At 49.2% G+C, this 23,927-nt stretch overlaps 1 protein-coding gene across 6 annotated transcripts in view; it reads left to right on the top strand.

Annotated features, from left to right (window-relative positions):
- Positions 1–23,927, top strand: part of SPEG (striated muscle enriched protein kinase) — a 102,631-nt gene that overhangs the window by 24,903 nt on the left and 53,801 nt on the right. For 2 of the 6 annotated variants that reach the window (XM_079947031.1, XM_079947035.1), the window contains exons 2-6: positions 10,086–10,175; positions 12,095–12,269; positions 15,842–17,235; positions 18,900–19,043; positions 20,149–20,331. In XM_079947031.1, the coding sequence (XP_079803157.1) occupies positions 10,086–10,175; positions 12,095–12,269; positions 15,842–17,235; positions 18,900–19,043; positions 20,149–20,331 (1,986 nt within the window). Of the gene's footprint in view, positions 1–2,483; positions 2,671–5,716; positions 5,757–6,958; positions 7,577–10,085; positions 10,176–12,094; positions 12,438–15,841; positions 17,236–18,899; positions 19,044–20,148; positions 20,332–23,927 lie in introns of those variants that run through there. The other 4 variants (XM_079947033.1, XM_079947034.1, XM_079947032.1 and 1 more) reach the window with 4 other exon arrangements.

The following is a 23,927-nucleotide window of genomic DNA, read 5'->3' as shown; positions in this document are numbered from 1 at the left end:
TGATAGTTGTTAGATAAGCTAGAGTGGACACACTGGCCACATTTACACCATTCATTTAAAAGCACTAATATACCACTGCAAACATCCATGGTTCCCTCCCAAAGAATCCTATGAACTGTAATCTTTTAAGAGTGCTGAGTGATAAGGAACACCCCCCCACACACACACTCCCACAATCCCCAGATTTCCATGGGAAGAAGGATTGATTGTTTAACCACTTTGGGATGACCCATAGCTCAGTGATCCATGCCTTGCACAGACAGATCACAGGTTCAGCATCTCCAGGGGGAGCTAGGAAAGAAACCTTGGAGAGCGATTGTTAGCCCATGCAAGCAATTCCAAGCTAGATTGACGAATGGTCTGATTCAGCACAAGGCATGACAACCAGAGATCCTCATTCAGGGGAGCTCACAGGTTGGGTATTGCCATTCTGTACTGCTTGTAAGCTTATAAACTTCTCATCTGGAGTCTGTCATTGCACAAGGCAAAATGCTGACCAAGGTGAACCAGCATGAAGTAGTCTGAGTCAGCATGGTGATCCTTCTGTAACAATCCTGAAGTGCTCCCATTTCTCCCTAAGTTTATGCATCTTATGCTGGAGTTAGAGTGTCCTGATTTGACCTTCTTTGCACTGCTTGAGCTGAGCGGCTGTGTTGGTAAAGCCTATCGCTGGAAAGAGGGCCAAGAGTGTCGGCAGAGTTCTGTGTGGTTCTGCTGGGCCCCCGAAGAGGTTGCACGAAGTACCCTCTATGGTGAGATCTTGGTCCGCTATGTTTGGTTCACCATTTCTGTTTGGAGGGATTGCTAGGAATGAATGGTTTAGTGGATATGAGGAGTACAATTGACTGAAAGTGGGGGTTCAAGGTGTGGAAATTTTGAGCAGAAGGCCGTGAGAGGAGGCATTGTTTGTGAAGCTGGTAGCCTTATTTTAGCTGCCATCTGATAGTTAGCCTCTAACTCACATGATGGCAAACTAAAGGCAAGGGGCTGTGTACAGCCCCCAGCTCCATTTCATGTGCTCCCCACCCCATGTCTTCTGAAACTGTTACTCTTCCACTCCATCACAGATGCAATCTTCCTATTAGTTTCCTTCTTATCTTTCCTGGATTGTTAAAGGGTCAGTATTTTATTTGATAAATGTACTTGCTTTCTCCCCTTGTTGCATACCTTGGAGCAAAGAAGGTTTCTCTTACCCCTTCCAGATGTCAAAGAACAAATTTGTAGTAGTCTGTTCTATGTATCAAACCTTGTGGGGTTTACTTCTGCATAAATCTGCACAGGTCTGGGCATTTTAATTTGAGGTAGCCATTGTGAAAATTGAAAAGGGTGTATTCTTGATTCTGGAGTAGATAATCCCAAACACCTTTGTCTCTGGCTCATGAGGGCTCCAACTGATGACCCCTCCACCAAGGGAATGCAGCCCTTGCCCGCAACCTGCTTTAGCCCTTCTACCCATAAGTATTGTGTGTGTGTGCGCGCACACACGCGCATTGCACACAAACACACCTTCCTGGTCTTTCCCACTTAACCTAAATTGAGCAGGAGTTTTGCTTTTTCTGTGTTGTTCTGTGCTGCACCTAGAGCAAAACTCTTACTACACCCACCCACAAAATGCGGAAGCGTAGTCCTGCTCAGAGTAGTGGGCAGTGTAGTGTGTTTGCATGTGAATGTCACGCTGTGTACTGGCAGATTTTATCCATGGATGGGGAAGGGAGAGAGGGGATGTTGAACCTCACAACTTCAGACAGGAGGAAACAAGGACTGCCTTGTAGAACAGAGGAAAACTGCATCTGGTCCAGCATCCTGCTTTTAACACTGGTTATCTGAATGTCTGTGGGAAGCTCTCGAGCAGGGCAGGAACAAGGCAACAGCCTTTCCTTGTTACCTGTCCCTCGCCCCCCGCCACTTCCTCACTGGGGGTATGCTGCCTTTGAACGTGGAGGTTCTCTTTAGGTACCGTGGGAAACTCCTGTCGAGAGACGCCTCCCTCTGCAAGGGGCTTTTCTCAGGGCGCTCTTGGGATGTAGCCGGGAAGCACCGGGGCAGTGCCGATGCCCACTAGACGGGACCCACGTCCCGATGCTGAGCCTTGGCTTTGCACCGCGGCGCCCTTTCGCCCGTCCCTGCCTCAATCCTTCCCACGAGGCCACCTCGCCATCTTCCAAGATGGGCAGAAACCCTCGCCTACCTCCAAGCCCTCCATGGCAACCGTGGATTGATGGGCGCTGTCGAGGGTGGCTCTGGGAGGGGTAAGCTCCCCACCCCGCCAGGCTTAGAGGGGAGGCAGCCCTTCTGCGGGGTGGGGGGCCACCCCTCTCATTTCTCTCCCCCCCAGCTCCTCCCTCCAACCCCTCCCTCCCTCCGGCCCCTCCTTCCTCCCAGCCCCCCCCCCACCTCCCCGCCTGCGCTGTCATTGTCTCGGGCGGGCGGGCGGCGGGCGAGGCTCCGGGCTGGCTGGCAGCTCTGCCAGCGCAGGCGAGGCAAGGAGCGGAGAGAGGCCGGCGTCCGCTTCCCGCGGAGGGATGCTCCTTCTGCCCCGGCCGCCCCTGCCCTCCAAGCCCGGCCCCGCCGCATCGCGCTGACCGCCGGGGGGTGGGGTGGGGTGGAGGGCGCCCAGGGGGCGACGGAGGGGCGGACATGAAGAAGATCTGGGTGAAGAAGCGTCTCCAGGTAACGGGTCCGGGCGTGGGACGGGGGAGGGGAGGAACGGGGTGCCCAGGCGGGGTGCCCAGCAGGCATCATCAGGGCGTTGTGGGCGCCGGAGGGGAAAGTGAGAACGCGCACCCCTCGCGGAGCCCCACCCGGCTTTCCCGGAGTAGGATTCCCCGCTGGTCTCGGGATGTGTGCCACCTTGTTGCCGGGGTGGGGTTGGCCACGCCAGGGTGGTGGTTGTAGATGGGTGGTCCTCTGCGCTCACCTTCCAAGCCCCTGGGCTCGAGGTGATGATGAGCAGGGTGCTGTCTGGGGCTTTTAAGAAATGCCCGGGATGGGATGGGGGCGATTAGAAGAGCCGTGCCTCTTCTTCCCCTAAGATGCCCGAGGCGATGGATCCTGGGGGTCGTGGCTCTTTTTACTCTCCATCCCCAAGCCCGGTGGCCACGGAGGCTGAGCGCCTCTGCGTCATGATCCGGCACTGCGCGTCAGCACCTGGCAGGAGCGCAGCTCCTCGTGGCCTGGACGTCACTCGGGGGCCTCCAAGCAGGGATGATCGAAAGGGGGGGGAGGCTCCCCGGTTCAACTAATAGGGGGACGGGAATCATTCACAGCAGGCATAGCTAGGGCATGTCATCACCCCATCACTGCCTGCTCCAGTAATAACGTATCCCACCACTTTTCCACCCCATCCCACCCTATCCCTCCAGCGCTGATCTTCCAGCCAGGATGCCCCACCAGCTTCCCTCCCTGCAGGGGCGAGACTGGGAAGCAAGGGCACCAGATGAAATAAGGAAGGAGGTCGGGGCGGGGGTTGTCATCCTTCCTGCTTGGTAGCTGTCCAGAAGCATCTGTCTGGGCATCCTTGGAAACAGGATGTTTCATCTTTGATCAGATGGCTCAAGGCTTTCCTCCTCTGTTTCTACAGAGGCCTGCGGCCTTGGCAGCCTGAGGGGAGATGAGCTTTCTAGACCTGAGGACAGCGATGCCAGTCTCACCTCTGCAGAGCAGAGAGCTGTTGCATCCCAAACCAGGCAGGCAGGAAACAGACTGACACACATGGTGGAGTGGGGAGCATACAGCCATCCAAAACATCTCTCCCTCCCCTCCTATATGCAGTTAAGAATGGAGAGCAGCAGAGAAAGAAGGACCCTGGCTGGTACAGAAGGCTGGAGTCCGGTTAGGCCGTACACCCTAGTCAAGGCTATTGTATCCCCATTCATTGCCAAGGCAACAAATCCTCATTGCTAAGAAGGGATTTGCCTCCTGGCAGCCTCCAGCTGCAACACCATTCTTGCTTGGTACTTACCTCTTTGTCCAAATGCCATTTCCCCTTTTTCCTACCATCCTAGTGCAACTCATATTGAGCAGGATGTCCAGCAAGGTGGCCACCTTAGATTTTGGGCTGCTTGTGCTATTGGCCACGGAGCAGGGATGCACTTTGCCTGCCCAGATGCCTCTTTGCCCAACGTGCCACAGTAGGAAGCTGCTGGGTATGTGATCCTGGAGCCAGGGCTTGCCCATTGCCATGTGCCCGACAGGGAGGATGCCAGCCAGGTATCCATTACTGCCGTTTTATTGCATTTCCGTTTTCTTAATGGGGGAATTATCCACCAACAGCATAGCTAATCTATTCATACATCTTTCTGGCCTGGCACATGGGCTGCCCGCCAGCGCCAGTCTTGTTTGGGCAAGCTGGCTTGGCTGGAATACAAATCCACCTGGATCAGTTGCTGTTGGGAGCATTTGTTTCTTCTGGCTGCAGTTTATACCTCTGATACCTCCCACCTCAATGATGTCCAGTACAAAAGAGAAAAGGCCAAACTGGGTGGGGTGGGTGTGTACATTACCCTCTCTCTTGTGCCAGCACCCTGCATCACCACATCTCTTACTTATCACAGAATGATCCTGTCACCTCCATTTATTGCCGCACAAGGTGTTTCACCTCACTATTAGCATCGTGGAAATCTAGCTGGTAGAGCAAATTTTCTGGGAGATGGGACAGCAGGAAATCTGGGAGTGAGGGGTGGGCGACTTTGTGCATCAGATGCTCTGTGTGTGCGCGCGCACGTATCAACTTACACACATACACAAGTGCATCTGTTTCACTGGTCCTGAATTCAGAGAGCCGTCCTTCCCTGATGGATAGTATGATTGGCCTGTTCTTGGGCAACCTGTCACCTACGAAGCCAGTTGTAGCTGGATGCATGTGCCAGGAATGATTTCCCACATGGATCCCATAAGTCTTGATAGCTGCTCAGAACCACATAGAAGAGCATGACGGAGACGAGAGAGTGAGCAGAGGGGAAAGCCATTGCCAGTGGCAGCACTTCAGCCTGTTACTGTTAGGTTGCTGTGCCGGCGTGTGCCTGCGCATTTGGGGCAACTGGACTGGATCTTCATCTGTGATGAAATGCGCAAGATGTGCCTCTTCTGAGGGGACTCACCAAATGTTGCAGACTCCCACCTGCCCAGGGCTCACCAGAGTGCGGCAAGATGAGAATTTAAACAGTGGAACGCTTATCTTTGGGTGGGGGGCAATTTCTCTGAGGATTTCCTCCCAGGAAAGAGGCAGAAAGTCAGCCACTCAGGCTCCTGCCCTTCTGACTTTTCCTGACTTTTGGTGGAGCCAGCAGCACATGACCTTGGGTCACACCCACGCCATATGTTTAATGTACATTGCTTCCTCCAGAGACTCCTGAAATCTGCAGTCTACCTCTCAGAGTGCTACAGTTCCCAGTACCCTGATCAAACTACAGTTCCCAGGAGCCATGCACACTAATTGTATGGTGTGGGTGTGACCATTGTGCTTGGCTCTGGTGGATCCCATGCCTTGCAAGGCTTTGTGTAGATGGTGCAGTAGGGGGCTGATACACTTTTTGCCCTGGTGACAAGTTCAGAAGTAGGTGGAAGGCCTTGCCCCTGGCCTCCTGCTGGGGTTCTGGTCTCTGTGGTGACTGATGACTATATCCCGTGAGCACTGCCCCATCACCATATTTCCCCTATCTCCCCCTCTCCATCTCAGTCGGAGGTAATGCTTTTTCTTTTTCTTTTTCCTTTGCAGAAAGGTGGCCACTCGCGGCGTTTTGGGCGCTTCACGCATGGTGCGTTGTATTACTTCTGCCCTTTCCTGCCAGAGGCTTTCCTGATATGTTGGGGGCTGGTGGTGGGGGGAGAGAACAGGCAAATAGAAAAAGACTCTAGCTGGGGTTGCGGGGGGTATGACTAGCCTATTCCAGGTGTGGGGAACCTTTGGCCCTACAGATGTGCTGAAGTACAGCTCCCGTTATCAATGGCCGAGGGCTGATGGGAGTTGTAATTCAGCTGCATCTGGTGGGCCAAAGATTTCCTACGCCTGTCCATAGCAACCTCCTCCTGCACCCACTTTGGGAGGGAGATTGCGGGGGTGCGATGAGCTTAGCTGATAGAAGTTAGAGCTCAGTTTGTAGACCTTGGGAGCTGTACATATTCTACAAAGGCAAAGGTTTCTGTTCCGTTAACAAGTGACATTTTACATGTATAGTTTCTCCTACAAGGTTGCAATGATGGGAGAAACTACACCTTCGCAAAGTTGACCTGTCTCAGATCTCTACAAGGGATAGAAGCCCTGCCCTTTTCAGAATAAGGAGGCAACATTGCCAAAAGGGGGGATCCAAAGGGAAGCTGTGCACTGTGATACGGTGGCATGTTGTGTGTGTTTTATATAAAGAAGGACCAAAAGACAGATATTTCAGACAGGTTGAATTGCTTTGTGCAGAATCACATTTATGACATTTATGACATTTATGACATTACCCTGTCTCAGCTGAATCCTATCTCTTGCTCACACACACAGCCTCTTGGCCCCTCCCTTTATGTTTGAGCAAACAAGCTCGCTACTTAAAGCATTGTTTCCTATTTTGTCCAAACCAGGAAACAATGGTTACCAGCTTTGGAACAAGTCAGGATATTAAACCATAGTTTGAAGTTGGTTTAATCGCCTGCACTGTTCTGAAGCTGGAAACTTGATGCCACCCATTGGTAATATATTTAGGACAGGCAAGATGATGTCCATATAGAATTCCCTAGGATGGTACATAGTGTTGGTCCGTAGCTTAGGTGGCTACGGAATTTATGGCATTCCATAAATTCAGAGAGGGGTAGGCCTATCTGTTGCCATAAACTATAATAACTAAATATAAAATGTGCTTGTTCAGAGGCAGTGTATCTTTTATTACCAGATGCTAGGGACAAAATACAGAGGTTGGCCCTCAAGTTAATGTCCTGATTGTGAGTTTGCTGGGAGGGTGGTGGAAGGGGCGGGGATTTGTGGTTAGCTACCATTTGGGAACCATAAATGCTGGAGTAGGTGGATCTTGATCTGATCCTGCAAGTTATGCTCTATATAGTCACATAATAGGGGGCTTTTGTTGCCACCCAGCAAGGTTTCCTTTCATCAGCTGGCACTTCAGTTGCTGTGACATAGGTGGAGGCTGCAGCTTGGGGGAAAGGGAATGAGAGGGTCGTGGCTTAGGGAAGTGGAGAAGATATTACTGGTGCTGGGCGTTTTGAACCCGGGTCTTGAAACATGTGGGGATTATTAGAGAAATGGCTGTTGCAACCCCACCCACCCCAGCCCAAGTTTTTAATTTAGTTTCCTGCTAGATTTCACTCCCCAGGCAGGTCCTTATGAGTTTCAATGGCAGAGCGGCACCTTCTACCATTTAGGTTATGTCCGTATGCCTTGCCTTCTTGTCCACTTGCATTCTCCCAAATTTCAATGGGTTTCATGGGCCAGGGGCTATAAATCCCCTCTTCCATCACATGTTGGAATATTTGAGGGCCTGGGCTGATTTGGGCGGTAACGCTTTGTTGACGTGTGTCTCTCTTTCTTGCTGCCCCTATGGAAGCGAAGTTTTCCGCTCCTGCAGAAAGCAAAGTTACGGTAGGAAATTGTGCTGCCTCATGCTTTTCTCTTCCCGAGCTGCATCTCATCCCACACCCCCTCCCAGCCTACCCTCCTGGCTCTCTCCATGCCTCGTCTTCATCCTGCTGCTGCTGCTCTCTTCCTTTGCAGGGCTCATCCTATTCTAGTAGAATTTGGTGGGCATCCTTTTGCTTCTCTGTATGACTGGCCTGATCATCTTCCCTTCCCACGCTGCTGCCAGCCCTTCCCTGCGCTACTAGTACATGGCAGAAGGTTCTCTCTGTCTCTCCACGCGAATCTTGCTATTATGTGCTAAATCAATTTCCCATGGAGATGGACATGCAACGCTGTACATGGATCCCCTCCTGCCCCCAACATTCTCTCTTTTTAACCGAAAGCAGACTTTGAGGAGGTACAGTTGTGGGAGCAGCTTGACACATTCCCTTCCAGCTATTATTCTGCTAAAATAAAAATAAAATAAATCTCACACACGCACCAGCACTTCAAGTCCTCTCCCCAAAAGGAGCAGGGCTCTCAAAGGCCCAATTTTTTTGTTTGACTTCCGTTCACCTGGCATGGCTGTGTTGTTGGCCTTTCTTCAACCTGCCAGTCGATTTGCTGCCACACTGATCTGTCAAGCGTCACTCACGACTCTCCCTGTGGTTTTCTTAGCTGTGGGGTAAAGGCTCCTACGGAGAGCTGCAGCTGCCAGAAAAATGAGCTTCTCTCTCTCTCTCCCTCTCTCCCTCTCTCCCTCTCTCCCTTTCCTTTCCTTTTTTTATGGAGGAGCCACCATGCCCAAGAGGGGAAGACTCCTGGGCTCTCAGTATTTGACTCCAAAGACTTACTAATTTATGTATATTTTTATCCAGTCCTTCTTTGGGGATGTGCAATCCAGGCTGTACTTGGGAGCAATCTGTCATGCTTCCATGGAATCTCTCTGAGGTTGCTGTTGAACCAAGGGGGGCAGAATGATAACCTACATGTCAATATGTAGTGGCATGTAACTTTTTCAGATATATATATATTTAAAAAGCAATTTCAGGAGGCTGTAATTGGGCGTAAAGGAATGGTGGCTTGGGAAGGCTTAAGGTATTCCCACCAGCGTGTTTTCCCACTCAGATTAGTTCCCATTAAACTACTCTTTCCACCTGCAGGGAAGAAGATACAGCCCCCCTCCCATATCTTTCTCCCTGTGGAGAGGAAAGCAGCAGGGGGAGGGGAAAGGCAATTATAAGCAGAAAAATGGCTGCCGGGGAAAAGCATCTCCTTCCCACCCACAGGTCTTCTGATCCAGATTTCAGCCTGACTTTCATTTTTTTAAAAGAGAAAATATGTCTATAATATGAAGTTTTGCCATGAAAATCCCATTTTCCCTTGCAAAGTGTGGCTTCTGAGGCAGTAATTTGCATCTAGGGAAATGCAAGAAGAAAGGGAGAGGTCACCCCCCCCCATTCCACTTGCCTCTTCCAATGTTCAGGGCCCTTGTTTACCTAGCAGACAAAGTTCTGGAATTCCACAGAGGTAGAATCGCAGAGATACAAATCACCTCTTCCCTTGGGCTCTTTTCAAGGGAGAAGGAATGGGCCTTCCAGGCTTCCTTACTTGCAGCTTTGGTATTTGTTTTCCTCTAGGCACTATGGCTGCCCTGAGTATCTAGATCCTGAGAGGGTGGCAAATTATTGTGAGTTGAAACCTGCACTGCAAGGATGCCACTGGTTGTGCAGGGCCCTGGATAGTCTGCATATGTTCCTGCACATGGCTGAGTCAACACAGTTTGCCATTTGATGCCTTTCCCTGAATATGGTAGACTCCAGGTCATTGCTGTTGGGCATATTGCAAATTAGGGAACCCCTGAAAGAAAATGGAAACTCCACAAAGAGAATGCTTCTTAGAATCAGATTCATTTCATTGTATTTAGTGATCAGCCATCATGTCTTTCATTACATTCAGAGCATTCAAAATGATCCGTGATAAACCTTAGCCCAAAATAAAACCATACTAATGTATAAAATGACCTAGAATGCCACAAATACAACCCTAAAACAAATATTGTTCAATGCTTTTCCAATGCTACAACAATAAAACTGTGAGCATAACAGAGCCCTGCTCCAGGATTCTCTAAAGCTGAGCATTGACGGTGGTTTAAGAGCATCTCTGCTGGAGCAGCACATCTGACACCATTTTGTATGTTTTTCCTCTGTGCCCCCCATACTTTAGTACACACTTATGAAAAAAGAATCACCAAAAATATAGACAACTATTTCCAATAATGAGTAATTATTTTATGCAATTCAATTTTTATATTGTACCTTCTCTTCATAACACCAATAAAGGAGTCAATCCGGCCACCCCTTTACTGAGAGCTGAATTTTCAAGTTCTTACTTGGGACTTCTGAGTCGCGCAGGATCTGTTTGTGACTCTGCCATACAGTTTTGATGGATGGGTACAACTACCCAAGGCGAAGGTGTGGACTGACCTGTTGATCAAGGTCCTCCCTTCACCTTGTCCTTTCTCTTGCTTCAGACTCGGAGACGGGAGAAGATGATGCCAGCAGCACACAGGTGACCCAACGCAGCCAGCTCCAGGATGAGACCACCTATAGCTCCCCGACAGGTGAGGAGAAGAAGGCAGGTGAATGGAGAGGTTTGGCAAGCATTCTGAGCAGAATGGGCATGGAACTATATTTCAAACCAAAGATGTTGCTGCTGGTGCCCCAGCAATTCTGCCCCCAAATCCCCTCACAATCCTGAGACTGTAGCCTCCCTACTGCCTGGCCCTTTCTGAGGCAAGAGTGGTATGTCACATATACCATGCCAACACAAATAGCCCCCCCCCCGGCCGTGATTTGTTCACCATGAATCCTATGAGCAGGGACGTCTTCTGTCCCTGAGTGTCCAGCTTTTTTGGATCATTGGCCAAAGAGTTTAACTCTCCTTCAGGGTTCCTTTTTGCAGGCAGCTACCATTGGAGCATGAGAATTACTGCTCCCCGGAGACATAGCCAACCTGACATCACCTTTTCCTGGAAGAAGGGCACATATTAACCGATGCAGAACATTAATTTAATAAAGAGGGCAACTTTATATCAGAAGATGACTCAGCAAAGCATAAAGGTCATTAGATTCCACAGAAATAAAACTGAAAAATCGCAGGCTTTAACTATAGCCTCCTCATACTAGGTTCCTTCAGTACCCAGTCACTTCAGACGGTGCTCATGCACCTTCCACAGAATGACTAGGCAAATGGGGCAGGGGGAGATAGAGCCCTTGGTTGATCATGCATCCCACTTAGCAAATTGTGCTTAATGGGGGCTGTATTCTGAATTGAGCAACACTTGGAATCTTTAATGAGCAGGGTTTAAGTGTCGATGGGCATATATATATATATATCGTTCTGCATAACATTATACCGTATAAAAAAGCCAGTCACACTCCCGGGTGACAAAGAAACAGAACTCAGGATGGAGCCGTGCACATGTTTATGCAGATAGGAGCAAGCTGGATTCTCAGAAGTCAGCAGTGTGCGGAGTCAGGTTTATTTCCCTGAGAGCACCCACCTAAGCAGGTGAATAGTTTCCATTCATTCTTTTGAGTAAATGTATGAGATTATTCCCCATGCACTTTTCACTGTTAGCAACCTTCTTTGGCTTTCCAACCTCAGTTTTTCATTGGGCAACTTTTAGCCACCTGTTTGCCTTTCCACAATCTCCTTTAGTTTAAATCGTTCTTTCCTCTCGAAGAGTCTCTTTAAAAAAGAATGCAGTCCTATTCTCTCACATTCTTTTTACTGAACAAAAAAACAGGTCCCAGTTTTCCATCACAAAAGAGGTTTCCCATTGTTTTGATCATCCCGGTACCTCTTTTCAGGTGGTTCCGGGGACAACAACACAAGGCATAAGCTCCCATTTTCAGTTTGGGCAACTTTATCCCCAATGAAGTTGTCTTCAGTGCCTGGCACAGAGCACTGCGGTTCTGGCCTTCCATCTCTGCTCTTCCTTCAGTAGGTAGTCTTGGGTAAGCTAGTCTCTAAAAAGTTGGGGGAACAATGATCTACCTTGCAAAGCAGGATAAACAAGTCAATGATTGCAATGCACTGTGCATGTTAAAAGAGCTACATGAATATTCATTTATATCATTGCAATAAGAAATTGTTCGTCTCTCCTTCCTTCACTGCAAATGCCTGACCTTGTGCGTTGCATAATTGTGTTTCCCTTCACTCTGGCCGCATCATCTTGGTGGCTGAGTTGAGTTATTAAGTGACCAACCTGGCCTTGTCTTCTTTTCCTTCTTCGCCCCTCTTCTTTGTCCTTTCCAGCTGAGAGAAAAATGCTTATTCTTAGCCCTCAAGAACACGGCCTGACGCTAACCCATGATATATGCAGTGGCACTGCACGCTCCAAGAAACTGATACTTTACAGCCTCCTAAATTAAACAATATCGATAGAATCTCAGGTTACCAGGCCCCGATCTGATGCAAGGGAGATGGGGGGCTTCCCAGCCCCCTCGATCAGTCCATGTCTGTCTTTCCTTGCAGGGGAGTCGGACACGCTGGTGGATGCCTCCATGAAGACCACGCCGACCTCAGTGCCAGGCCTGTCCCAGACAGATGAGCACTCCAACTGGTCAGGGAGCCAGACCACGGTGTTGGAGAAGGACCCAGAGGCTGGCCCCATGGTGAGGGGACCCTACCTGCACCCCAGCATTCCAAGGCAAGCACCTGCCGAGGCCCGGCACCTGGGGGTGGAGCCGCTGGTGCGGGCATCACGGGCGGAGCTGATTGGCGTGGCCCCGGGGTCCGAAGACAGCCTGTCTCTGGGGAGCGACCCCTACGGCAGTGCCTTCAGCCTGTACCGGGGCCGTGCCCTCTCCTTGCACGTGTAAGTAGCCATGGGGCCGTGGAGTGGGGTGCAAGGGCCATTATGCTGGGACCATCTCTTCCCCCCTACTCTCCAGTCATAATCCCTCGCTGAACCCTCAACCTCTTAAGTCATTGATTCCGAGGCACCACCGAAACTTTCCCGAGCCCCATCATCACAGTCCCGATCCCTGATGTCATGGCACCCTCCATCCACAGCCCCCACTGCACTCTCTATACCCTCTGAAGCCACCCACACTATACTGCCATTGTCTCTCCTACTGCTTCCTCTGCTGCAGTATCTTCCCCTTCCCCATCACCTCCTGCCTTTGCTCTCCTAAAATGTTGCTATGAGGACAATGGGCTGCATAGGTAGGTATCCGCTGCTGTCCCAGGCTTCCCACTCCCCAATCAGCATAGAGAGCAGAGTCTCCATAGCTCCTCCCCTCCCCAGAGTTTGCTGTTTTCCTTTGGCCTGGAGCTGACCCTGTTTCGCATAAAGCCAATGGCATCAGTACTGGGCCCTCCAACACCAAACTCTGAGAGATGCCCATTTAATTGGGGCATCAATTGTGGCACTTAAAAAAACAACAATCCAAGCACAGTGGGCTGCACTCACTCTTCTGACACATGGCAATATTATTTAAATTGTTATTAAAATAATGCCTATATCACCTTTCATTTCAAAAGGAATACCAGTCCTGGTATGGGCTAGCGAAGAAATTGCCATGACCAAGCAAGTCATTTAAGCCCTCCGAATCCTGGATAACCCAAATCCAAATTTATAACTTATAGGTGCAACTGAGCTAATATTAAGCACTTCTGAGTTCCATTTACTTCAAGGGAAGATTAAGCACCTGCTTAAAATGAATCCTTTTGAGATTAGTGGGACATAAAAGTGCTCTACTGAGGCTTGATTGCGTTTTATGTAAATTAGCCAAACCAAGACAGGATCATTGGATGGGAAATTGCCATTTCATCTGAATGTTTGATTTCACCCACACACAGAGGAGACCTACTTAGTGTAGGTAAAGGTGGAGACAGTCACAGGAGGTTGTGATTGTCATATAGACAGGGGCCTATATTGTTCCCACCAAGGCCTAGATTAATGGGGAGAAATAGCAGGGTTTCGATGCCACCATCCACGTTTGGGGATTTTAGTTTAAAAAAGTAAAGTAAAGGGAGTGCATCATTCAGGAATATATAATTATGTATGGTGTAGAGTAAATGGATACAAATATTTTTTTTCTCTAGCTGGCTACTGTGGAGACAGAATGCTGGACTAGATAGGCCATTGGTCTGGCCCAGCTGGGGTCTTCATATGTTCTTATATTCACCTATTCCTGAGGTCAGTGCATCTGACTGTTAACCAGAAGATTGAGGGCTCAAGACCTCCCAGGGATGGCTGTGGGCAGGATTCCTGCCTTGCAGGGGGTTGGACTAGATGACCCTCAGGATCCTTTCCAACTCTATGATTCTATGATTATTAAACAACTTCAGGCAGGCAAATCTGGAGAAACTATAGAATACAGAAGCACAATCAGAGGTAGGTAGTCATCCTCATCCATAAGGATGATGTGAAAGAGAGACTGGTTGCTGGTGATTAAGGGAATGGTAATTAAGAACCCAACAAATGATGTAATGATAGTGATGTGATTATCTCTTTGGTAGTGGTGCTTTTGGCTACACTTATGCGACTTTTGATAAATTCAACACACACACATATTTTAAAACCCCCTGTTAAGAACCCCTTTTATTCTAGAAATGTAGCGATGCAGGGAGGCAAACAGGGAGAGATGATAAGCCATGTCGAGTGCCAAATCTCTTCCTCATACCATATATAGATCCATTTCAGTTTCTGAGCCATTAGCAGGCACTGCCCACACATTTTTATTATTTCCCCTCTGTAATAATGGGAAACTGGATACCAGCGGTTTTTCTTAAAAGCGAAAGCTGAAACCCGTCATGCTGTGAAAATGGCAGCACACTCCAGCACACTGCAGAGGCAGTGAGTGTAGTAAGGATCTTTGAGAGGGTGGGTGCAGAGCTACATTAGGTCACTTGAGACTCCCTCATGTTCCTTTTCTTTCCTCCTGAGTTTGCTTTCCTAACTTTATCCTCACGCTTATCATCCTCCGGCTATGGTACCTGACTAAGTATACACTTGCATAATTCTCACTGTGTGTGTGTGTGCGTGTGTGCATGCAGCTGGACACGCATGCCCATTTGTTGTAAGGAACTGAGTTGGCCTTAGAATGAATGTATGTGTGCCAAGTATGTATCTGTTCGTATGTACACCTGAGTTAGTGTTTGTACCTGTGGGAAACAGCATGTGTGTGTACAGGATGCAGCTCTCTATTCTCCTACCCTCTGCCTTCTGTTGCATTTCTGGCTGCACCAGGGCCTCCCTTTGTCTTCCCCTGCTTCCTCAAACCAGGCCAGCCTATACTCATCTACCACTGATGCACAGCCTGATGAACTCCCCCCAATCTCTTCCTTTGCCCTGGCATGGCTCATTCAGCAGATAAGACCAAGAGTTGGATCTTGCCAGGAAGAGTGGGTATTTTCTCTGGACTTTTGGCGGAGAATCCCAGTTCACCCATCTGGCCAGTCTTGGAATCAAATATGATGATGATTTATTTATATATATGCCACCCATCTGACTGGGTTGCCCTCAGCCACACTGGGCAGCTTCCAACAAATTAAAACACAAGTAAGACATCAAACATTTAAAAAATTCCCACGTTTTTATGAGGCAAGACCAATCGCAATGCAATCCAGACCACAGTATGCCACAGCACAGAGCAGGGGCACTGTAGAAAGGTCTAGGTGGGGCAAACAGCTCGAGGAGATTCAGATAGTAAGCCAAGCCACACACTGCTGGAGAAGGCAAAAACAAACACATACAACCTCCTCTGTACACATGCACACACATCTTCATCTAAGGACAGAAGTACATGACTGTTCCTCCTTCTCATTGCCTCACCTCTTTCTTCCATGGGTAATTTAAACCCCAGGTCTGCCATTAGGAGGGGTTGGCCATGTGCTTTTTAATCCAGGTGGTACTCAGGGGTACGCAGTACCGGCACCCCTTTGTTGTGAGGCACTTACTGTAACAACTTCATGGTGAGTACCGGGACCTATTTTTCTAGAAAAATAGCACTGGTTCTCCATATTTATTTATTTTTGAATGTATAATCCACACTTTCATTAAAAAGTAGCAAGACGGAGTAGGAGGATAAAATCAACAAAAGGATAAAATCAGCAAATATAAGGATAAAATCAACAAAAGTTCCGTAAAGCAGCATTCAAAACATGAATAAGACATCAGCATAGGCACCTGCTCCCTTGCCGCTCACCTTCTTTTGAGTTTTTCAGGCTGTCCTGCCTTAGCAAACTATGCCATGTCTTGCCTTCCAACTGCAGCAACCTCCCCCATGGTGGGTACCGGAGGGATGATGGCAACAGCAGCAGCAAAACCAGCACAGATACCCTCCACCCACCAGCACAGAAGCCTCCTCTCCAGCGCCCAGTGTCCCCCAGAGCAGGGCAGTGCCCCGTCCAGCCGCCTGGGGCTGGCCGTGGCCCCACCCCACCTGTGGCTCCCCGCAGGAAGCTGCTGATGCCCCCCGAGTTCCAAGATACGGCATCCGAGGAACTGGACGAGAAGCTGAAGCGCCCCAAGTCATCTGGCTACTCTCAGGCTTGCACAGGAGAGTCCCGGCCCCAGACGCCCCTGAGCGAGGCCTCCAGCCGTGTCTCTGTCCTCCGCCCATCCCCCAAGCTGCCGCGGACGGGCTCCAAGATCTTTGACAAGCTGAAGTTCTTTGAGGAGCGGCGCAAAAGCCTGGAACAGAACGAGAACCCTTTTGCGGGGCACACGTGGCTGCCGCTACGCAAGACGCGCTCTTTTGACCAGCCCGGCTTTGACGATGCCAGCCCCTTCCTCTCGGCCGTCTCCCACGAGGACCTGCAAGAGGGCACCCGCTCTGAGCTGGGTGGTGTGGCGTTCCGGCGCCGTGCCTTCCACCAGAAGGCGGCCTCCTTGGATGAGCGCGGCCGCTTCTCCAGCCGCGTGCACGACATGGAGCACAAGTTCACGGAGGAGCTGGGCCGCATCAAGCGCACCGTGTCTCAGCAGCAGCTGCGGCGGTCGCAAGAGCTCTTCAGGTCACCATCGCCACGTTCCTCCGCCGATCCATCTGCTCCCAGGGTCCCGCCACCACGGAAACTCAAGCCCCTCAAGGCTTTGCCCCTGGCAGAGAATGCCCACGGCGTGCAGCAGCTGGTGTTGTCCAGCGTGGTGCTGGTGGGGCCCAGAGACGAGACCAAGGGGACGCAAAAGCCTCTGGCGAGGAGCGTGGCCACAGCTGAGCAGGTGGCAGAGCCCAGCAGGGGTCAGAAGGAAAGCGAGCTGAATGGGCAGGATCTGCGGAGGAAGGTGGAGCAGTGCCCGCTGACTCTGGCGGCCCCCTTGGGAAGGAGAGACCTCCTGCAGGCTGGGCATTCAGAGAGCAATGACTGCATGGATGGAGGGTCTGTGAACACGGCGAAAGGGAGCCATGAGCCCAAGGGTCCAAGTGCAGCCTCGCATGCCCGGAAACGGGAATCTGGCCAGAACGGACATTCCCTGCCCTGGGCCAAGATGGAGCCAGGAGCAGATAGAAGCAGGGCAGGGACCCACGGTGCAAACAGAGAGTTGGAAAGAAAGACTGGGAAAGTGGCAGAGAAAAAGGACAACACATTGCAGCCTCAGGAAGGGAAGAGTACTCGGAGCAGAGGCAAAGGGCGCCGGACGCGGCGAACGTCGCCTGAATCAGGTATGGAATCAGGGCAAGTGTTGCTGTCTCCTTGGGGAGGAAGCTGGCAAGCTAGGCTGTGCTGTATGCTGTGGGGAGAACTCCACCCAACTTCCCACAGAAATGGAGAGGCCTGTAATGTCCTTTCCTTCACTGTAGGCAAGACCCTTAGGATTCAGGCCAGAGCATCATGCATTCCTGGGATTGTATGAGCTCCTCGAGAGGGTTGGTAAGTGCTCAGTCTTGGCTTGCCCTTATCTGTTCTGACTGCTTCTCACATTTCTGCCCATGTCATCAGCATCTGGGATGTAATCTCAGCCAGGCCTTGCCTAGAAGAGTCATTGGTGCATAAGCTTAGCATAGGACAGGTGTGGGGATCCTTTGGACTCCAGATGTTGCTGAATTACAACTCCCATCAGCCCCAGCAAGCATGGGGAAGATGGGAATTGTAGTACAGAAACATCTGGAGGACCAAAGGGTCTCCACACCTGGCATAGGGTGTGGGGAAGAGCAGGTTTTTGCAGGGAAAGCTCTGGAGCAAATACAAACAAATGGTTGGACATGGAGCTTTTAAGCTCAGATCTGTGCCTGGAAAAAGTGGGGCAAAAGCTAAGTGTGGATAAGCCCCTCCTCACTATCCTTGGCCCTCTGTCCTTTTTGTGCCTTTCCATAAAACAAAGGGACAGCCTCTGATCTATGGAAGTTGGAAAGAGGAGCATGAACTTGAGATCCAGTTTCTGAGGCAGCCGAGTGAGTGTGGCAGGGCCTCCAAGTAGCTGGCAGATACAAGACATGGTGCTACATGTACAACAGTTAATTGGTTCACAGTTCACTGTGGTTATGTGTTCGTTACAGAGAACTGTAGTCTCCTAATGGCTAACACAGGTTTTGTGACAGGATTTTCAGTACTTCGGAGTCAAGAATGGAAATACCTGCTCTTTGGACTAGTGCTGGTTTTGTTCATTTGCTTAGCATTTAGGTACATTCCTCATGCATTCTTGCTACTGCCTTGTAAGGTAAGTAGGCTGGCCTTAGTATCCCCATTTTACAGACTGGAAGTGAGGCTGAGAAATGCACACATCTTGAATGCACAGAAGTAGTGTGTGTACCAAGGGGCTGCTGTACTGGGTCTACCAAATTACTGACAGAAAAATAAGTCTTCCAACTTCCTTCCCAGGTAGCCTGACTCAATAAGTGATCATAAATTTAGACACATTTATGACTAGTGTCAGCTTTGAATGCATTGAGCTGTAACAGTAGTTTTATGAGGGTTCTAAATTTCCCCCCTCTCTAAACAAGTGAAATGAAGCTCATCCTCTTTAGTTATTCTTAGAGACCTGTGAAGGTGGCTATCTGCGTCAAGGCAGAGTGAACTGTGCCACTCAGGAGGCTCCTCTAATCCTTTGGACTCAGCTAGGTCGCAATAGATCAAGAATCCACACTGTGCTAGAGAGAGACTTGGGGAGATTAAGGATTTTGAGCAAACTGTAATCATCAGCACATAAAAGGGCTCTCACTCTCTCGGGGCATAACAGAACCAGTGCATGTGAAAAAGAGAGCTAAGATTTAAACACATTCCTTCCCAGAAGGCAGTGCAAAGTTTTATATCCATGCAAGTTGTGGACCTTTCCCCCTCCTCCACACTACCTCTTTTGCAGCTGCTCTTTCTCCCTCTCTCTGCACAGAATCTTCTGATGATTCCTACATCTCGGCGGGTGAGGACCCACTGGAACGCCCCATCTTTGAGATCCCTATCGAGGATGTAACAGTCGTAGCTGGAACAGAAGTGCTGTTCAAATGCATCATCACAGGCAACCCTTCCCCAGAAGGCAAGTGCATGGAGTACCAGGAAGAGTGTGGGATGAGTGAGGATGAGCATGCATAGGCAAACCTGTGGGGTGCCCAGTGCAAGTCAGAGTGAGAGGGGCCAGGAGATGGATGGGGGCCATCTACTCTACCTTTGCTGTTGTCTCTTGGATCATACAGGTGTCTTCATTTCCACAGATCTCTAGGGAAAACTGGTTTTATTTGGTTTTGTGTATGTTGCCTAGCTCACATCAGTAAGGATTCTGCTTTGAATATGGTCCAGAGCCATGTGGTCCTGGTGGCAAAACTAGGAGGAAAAACACAAGGCTGGGGGAGAGAAATGGTTGCAATTCCAGCTGCCCAATAGTACCAAGTAATGTTACTAGCAAGTAATGTTGCAATTAACTAAAATGGGGAAAAAATGGCCTAACCAGGTTTTTTGCTTTTGTTGCAAGAAAAACAAAGGGCAATACTATTTTATTTTTAGCTGCAATCCTTTGATAGGCAGGCAACAATCCTGCTAGACTTTCCCTCCCTTCACCTACCAGGTGTTTGGGCTTCATCACCAGCTCTGCTTCCATGCAAATAATTCAACCCTTACCCCTGCACCAGAATGTTCTATTTCAAAAGTTGATAAATTTTACTATGATGCAGTTTTCCAGCAGTAACACCTGTGGTGCTGCCAAACTGTAGTCCTGTATTAGGGCTGGGAAATAACCCAGGGGAAACAACCACCATCCCAGGGCATTACCCTCAGCGGCCCTGCTGCATACCCTCTTCAAGTGTTTTTGCCTGGCTGAAATGTGTCCTTGAATTCTGATCATGCTTCTTATCTGGGATGGAGGCCAGAGAGGGGAGTGTGAATGTGTGTAGAAACTAGCTTACTGTACAAAGTGGAGGGAGATGCATTTGTTTGGCTGTGGCCCTGCCCACCACTGCCATGTGGCCTCTGGAAGGTTGCTGAGAAGGGAATGTTGCAAAAGGTTCCTGACCCCTCCTCTCTGAAAAGGACACAGATCCAGCAGTCAGTGGATAAAGTGGGAAGTGCCATGTATGGGGGGAGGTGCTGTATGTACAGAAGTGTCCCCACATGCTCTGATCTCCTACCCACTTGCCCCTTCCCCACAGTGTCATGGCGAAAGGATGGCGTCCCCTTTCGGAGCAGCACCACTCGCCCTATCAAAGCAGAGGGAGAACGCCACACCCTGCTGGTCAGGAGTGCCCGTGCGGCTGATGCCGGCCTCTACACAGTTTGTGCCACCAATGAAGTGGGCGAGGCCTGCTGCAGTGCCATCTTGACTGTGCGGCCAGGTAAGTGGCCGGGGAAAGCCAGCCAGATGGGTGGGGTACAAATGATAAATTATTATTATATGATTATAAGTGTGTGATGACCGCAGTGGAGGCAGCCCAGAGAGGACCAGCCGAATCCCTGAAGGCCAAGGGAGGGTTGTAGAGTCATATTCCTTCCCAGGCCAAGTTTGGGGAGAAGCAGTTTCCTGCCTTGGGGCTTAGTTAGCATCCTAGGCTAGGTCTTTTTCTGTCAACCTTGTGGTGCCTCAGGCTGCTGCCGCTGCTACTGCTGAAAGAGAGATGAGGCTGCCTTTACCCTACAAGGCTTGGTTTAGGCCAGCCTGGCTGACAAACAGCCAGCAGCAGTCTTGAATGCGGGCAAGAAGGGAGAGACGGCCTGGACTGCTGGGCTCTCAGCACCAACCCCACGAGGTGGCGGCGGGGGAGGTCGAGCTGGCTGGCGGACCGACTCCGATTCCTGATCCGTATTCCGGACCACAAACTCCGCAGGGAAACCCGTGTCAGCGGCGCCTGCAGTTTGCAAGCGTTCCTGGGCACGTGCAAATGAATTATCCGAAAGGATGCAAATGAGGTCGCCCGTCTGTTGATCTGAAATGTGAGCCCTGGAGGGGCTGGGGTCGGCGTCTGTCTGGAGCCCCGATGCCTTCCTCGGCTGTGGCTCGAAGGGAAGGCGGTTCCGAAGAGGCTCCTGGATTCTGCCCGGCCTCTGGCGCCTCCGTTGAGGATCCGTTTGCCCATTCGTCTCCTCCGTTTCGGACGCTGCGTTTGAAAAGAATCGGGGATTGAGAGAGAGAGAGAGAGAGAGAGAGAGATCATCATCCTCGGGAAATGGCTGTAGGATCCTCTTTGCCGCGCCGATTGCAGGCTCGGGAGGGGCGCGCCGTTTGTTCCCTGCGTTCTTGCGCTGCAATCCTATGCATGTTTACTCGGAAGTAAGTCCCGCTGCGTTCAATGGAACTTAAACCCAGGTAAGTGTGCATAGGATTGCAGCTTTAGTGGGTTTGAAATTGGGAACTCGGCAGGGAGAGGGAACGCAACTTTTCAACTCCTAGGTGGGCGTTTTGAGGGGAATAGAGTTGGGTGAAGCGGAGAAGGGAGCGTGTCTCTTGCTCCCATTAACCCTTTGTTTGTACAACTGAATGGTGTGAAGGGATGAGGACCCTCCAACTTCACCACATCTGCCCTATAGGTAGGAAGAAATGGGATTCTGCTTTGGGTGCCCCTCTGGGGACTGAGAATTTATTGGTCTATAACCTCCCAAAGCAATGGGGCTGCAGAAAGGGAAGCCAGCCTCAAATTCTCTCTAGGCCTCTTACCTTGTTGTCCAGAAACTTGGAGGTGAGAGAGACTCTTATACTAAGAACAAAATAAAAAAATTCCTTCCAGTAGCACCTTAAAGACCAACTAAGTTAGTTCTTGGTATGAGCTTTCGTGTGCATGCACACTTCTTCAGATACACTGAAACAGAAGTCACCAGACCCTTCTATATAGTGAGAAGGTGGGGAGGGGTATTACTCAGAAGGGTGGTGGGATTGGGTGATTGGCAGATAGCTGTGATGAGCCTGTTGACGACTCTTAACGACTGCAATAGGTCTTACAGGAAAAAGCAAGGGGTGAGAAGATGAAAAATGGCTTTGTCATGTATAATGAGATAAGAATCCAATGTCTTTGTTCAGACCAGGTCTCTCCATGGTTTTAAGTTTGGTAATAAGTTGCAATTCAGCAGCTTCTCTTTCCAGTCTATTTCTGAAATTCCTTTGTAATAGAACAGCTACTTTGAGATCTTGTATAGAATGTCCTGGGAGATTGAAGTGTTCTCCTACTGGTTTTTCTGTCTTGTGGTTCCTGATGTCGGATTTATGTCCGTTTATTCTTTGGCGTAAGGTTTGGCCTGTTTGTCCAATATAGAGAGCTGAAGGACACTGTTGGCATTTGATGGCATACACAATGTTAGACGATGAGCAATTAAATAGTCCCGAGATGGTATGTGTGATGCTGCAAGACAGACCCAAAAAAGAAAATAACAGAACACCTCTAGTCATCACATACAGCTCCCAAGATAAAACAGTACAACGCATCATCAGAGATCTACAACCTCTCCTGGACAATGACAATTCTCTTTCTCAAGCTCTGGGAGGAAGACCTTTCATTGCCTACAGACAGCCACCCAATCTTAAACAACTCCTAACCCACAATAATACTACAACCAGACTTAACACGGACACTGGCACCAGAGCCTGCAATAAACCCAGATGCCAACTTTGCTGCCACATACACCCGGACAACACCATTACTGGCCCCAACAACATCACACATACCATCTCGGGACTATTTAATTGCTCATCGTCTAACATTGTGTATGCCATCAAATGCCAACAGTGTCCTTATAAATGCTGCCAACAAGAAAAAATAGTGGTGCCCATGATTGGAGTTGCCTGATTCATGACTGTTTAAAGTCTTTCTTTTTACCAGATGGAGATGGCATAGATATAAATCAGCAGTGGGCTTTTCTGTATGCCCATGGGACTTGGCAGGGTTACAGGCAGTGTTGGATTTGATAGCTTCTAAAGCAGTACTGGGAAAATGACTTGTTGTTTCTGTTTCTTCACTCTGCCTCTTTCTGGGTAAGAGGATTGATATAGACCAACTGCAAGAAGGGTTTCACAACCCAGATGATCAAAATATTTACATTTATTTATTATAAACAATGCACTATGCAAATTACACACTAATAGAAATGTTGTTTGTGCAGATTCATATATGCATATTTGAGGTGCCAAACTTTTCACCTCATGACTTTGCCACAACAGATTTACACAAAGAGCTGTTTCTCTGAAACGGCCCCACTATACACACATGCATGAAAACCAGTCAAAGAATTGTAGGTCATTACTACGTTTATTTATTTGTTAATACACTTTAATCTCACCCCTCCTCCAAGGATTTCAGGAAAACATAATGGTCTCCCCTCACCCCCAATTTTATTTTATTTTGTTTTGTCCTCACAATGGCCTTTTGGGTGGGTAAGACTTGAGAGATAATGACTTGCCCAAGGTGAGCTTCATGGCTGCTGAATATCTGAAAACTAACATTCTTTCTTGAACTGATAGTTGTCATATGGGGGTGAGTTTGGATACAAGCCTCTCCATATAAAACTGAATTAATAAAATCCTTGCAGAAGGATATTACCATCTCAGTTATGAAGACAAACATAATTCAGAAATGTCACATGGTACAGTTCTACCTCTTCAGAATGCAGGAGGAGGGAAGTTCACATGTTTGTCATTAAAAGAAAAAACAAAACAACCTCCATGTCTGTGGAAAGCATGTCAGGAAGAAGGAGGGTTCTGACTTAGTCTCTCTTACTTTTCTACTTACAGAGATAGTTAATTTAATTAAACGGGTAGCATTCAAACATGTGATCCTTCAACTGCATTTTGAATGATACAGGCCTAGGAGGACTGTATACCATGTGATGTTTCTGATTGTGTGGTTCTGTTCTAAATCAGCCTCTAGGCTCCATTCCACAGAAGCAGCAAAGGTCTATTTGAGATAACAATGTTCATGCTAGGCTAAGTGCAGTGTCCTAATTGCAA

This window comes from Podarcis cretensis (assembly GCF_951804945.1).
Source record: "Podarcis cretensis genome assembly, chromosome: 1".
NCBI classification, from domain to species: domain Eukaryota; kingdom Metazoa; phylum Chordata; class Lepidosauria; order Squamata; family Lacertidae; genus Podarcis; species Podarcis cretensis.
This window is presented reverse-complemented; position numbering and strand designations above follow the sequence as displayed.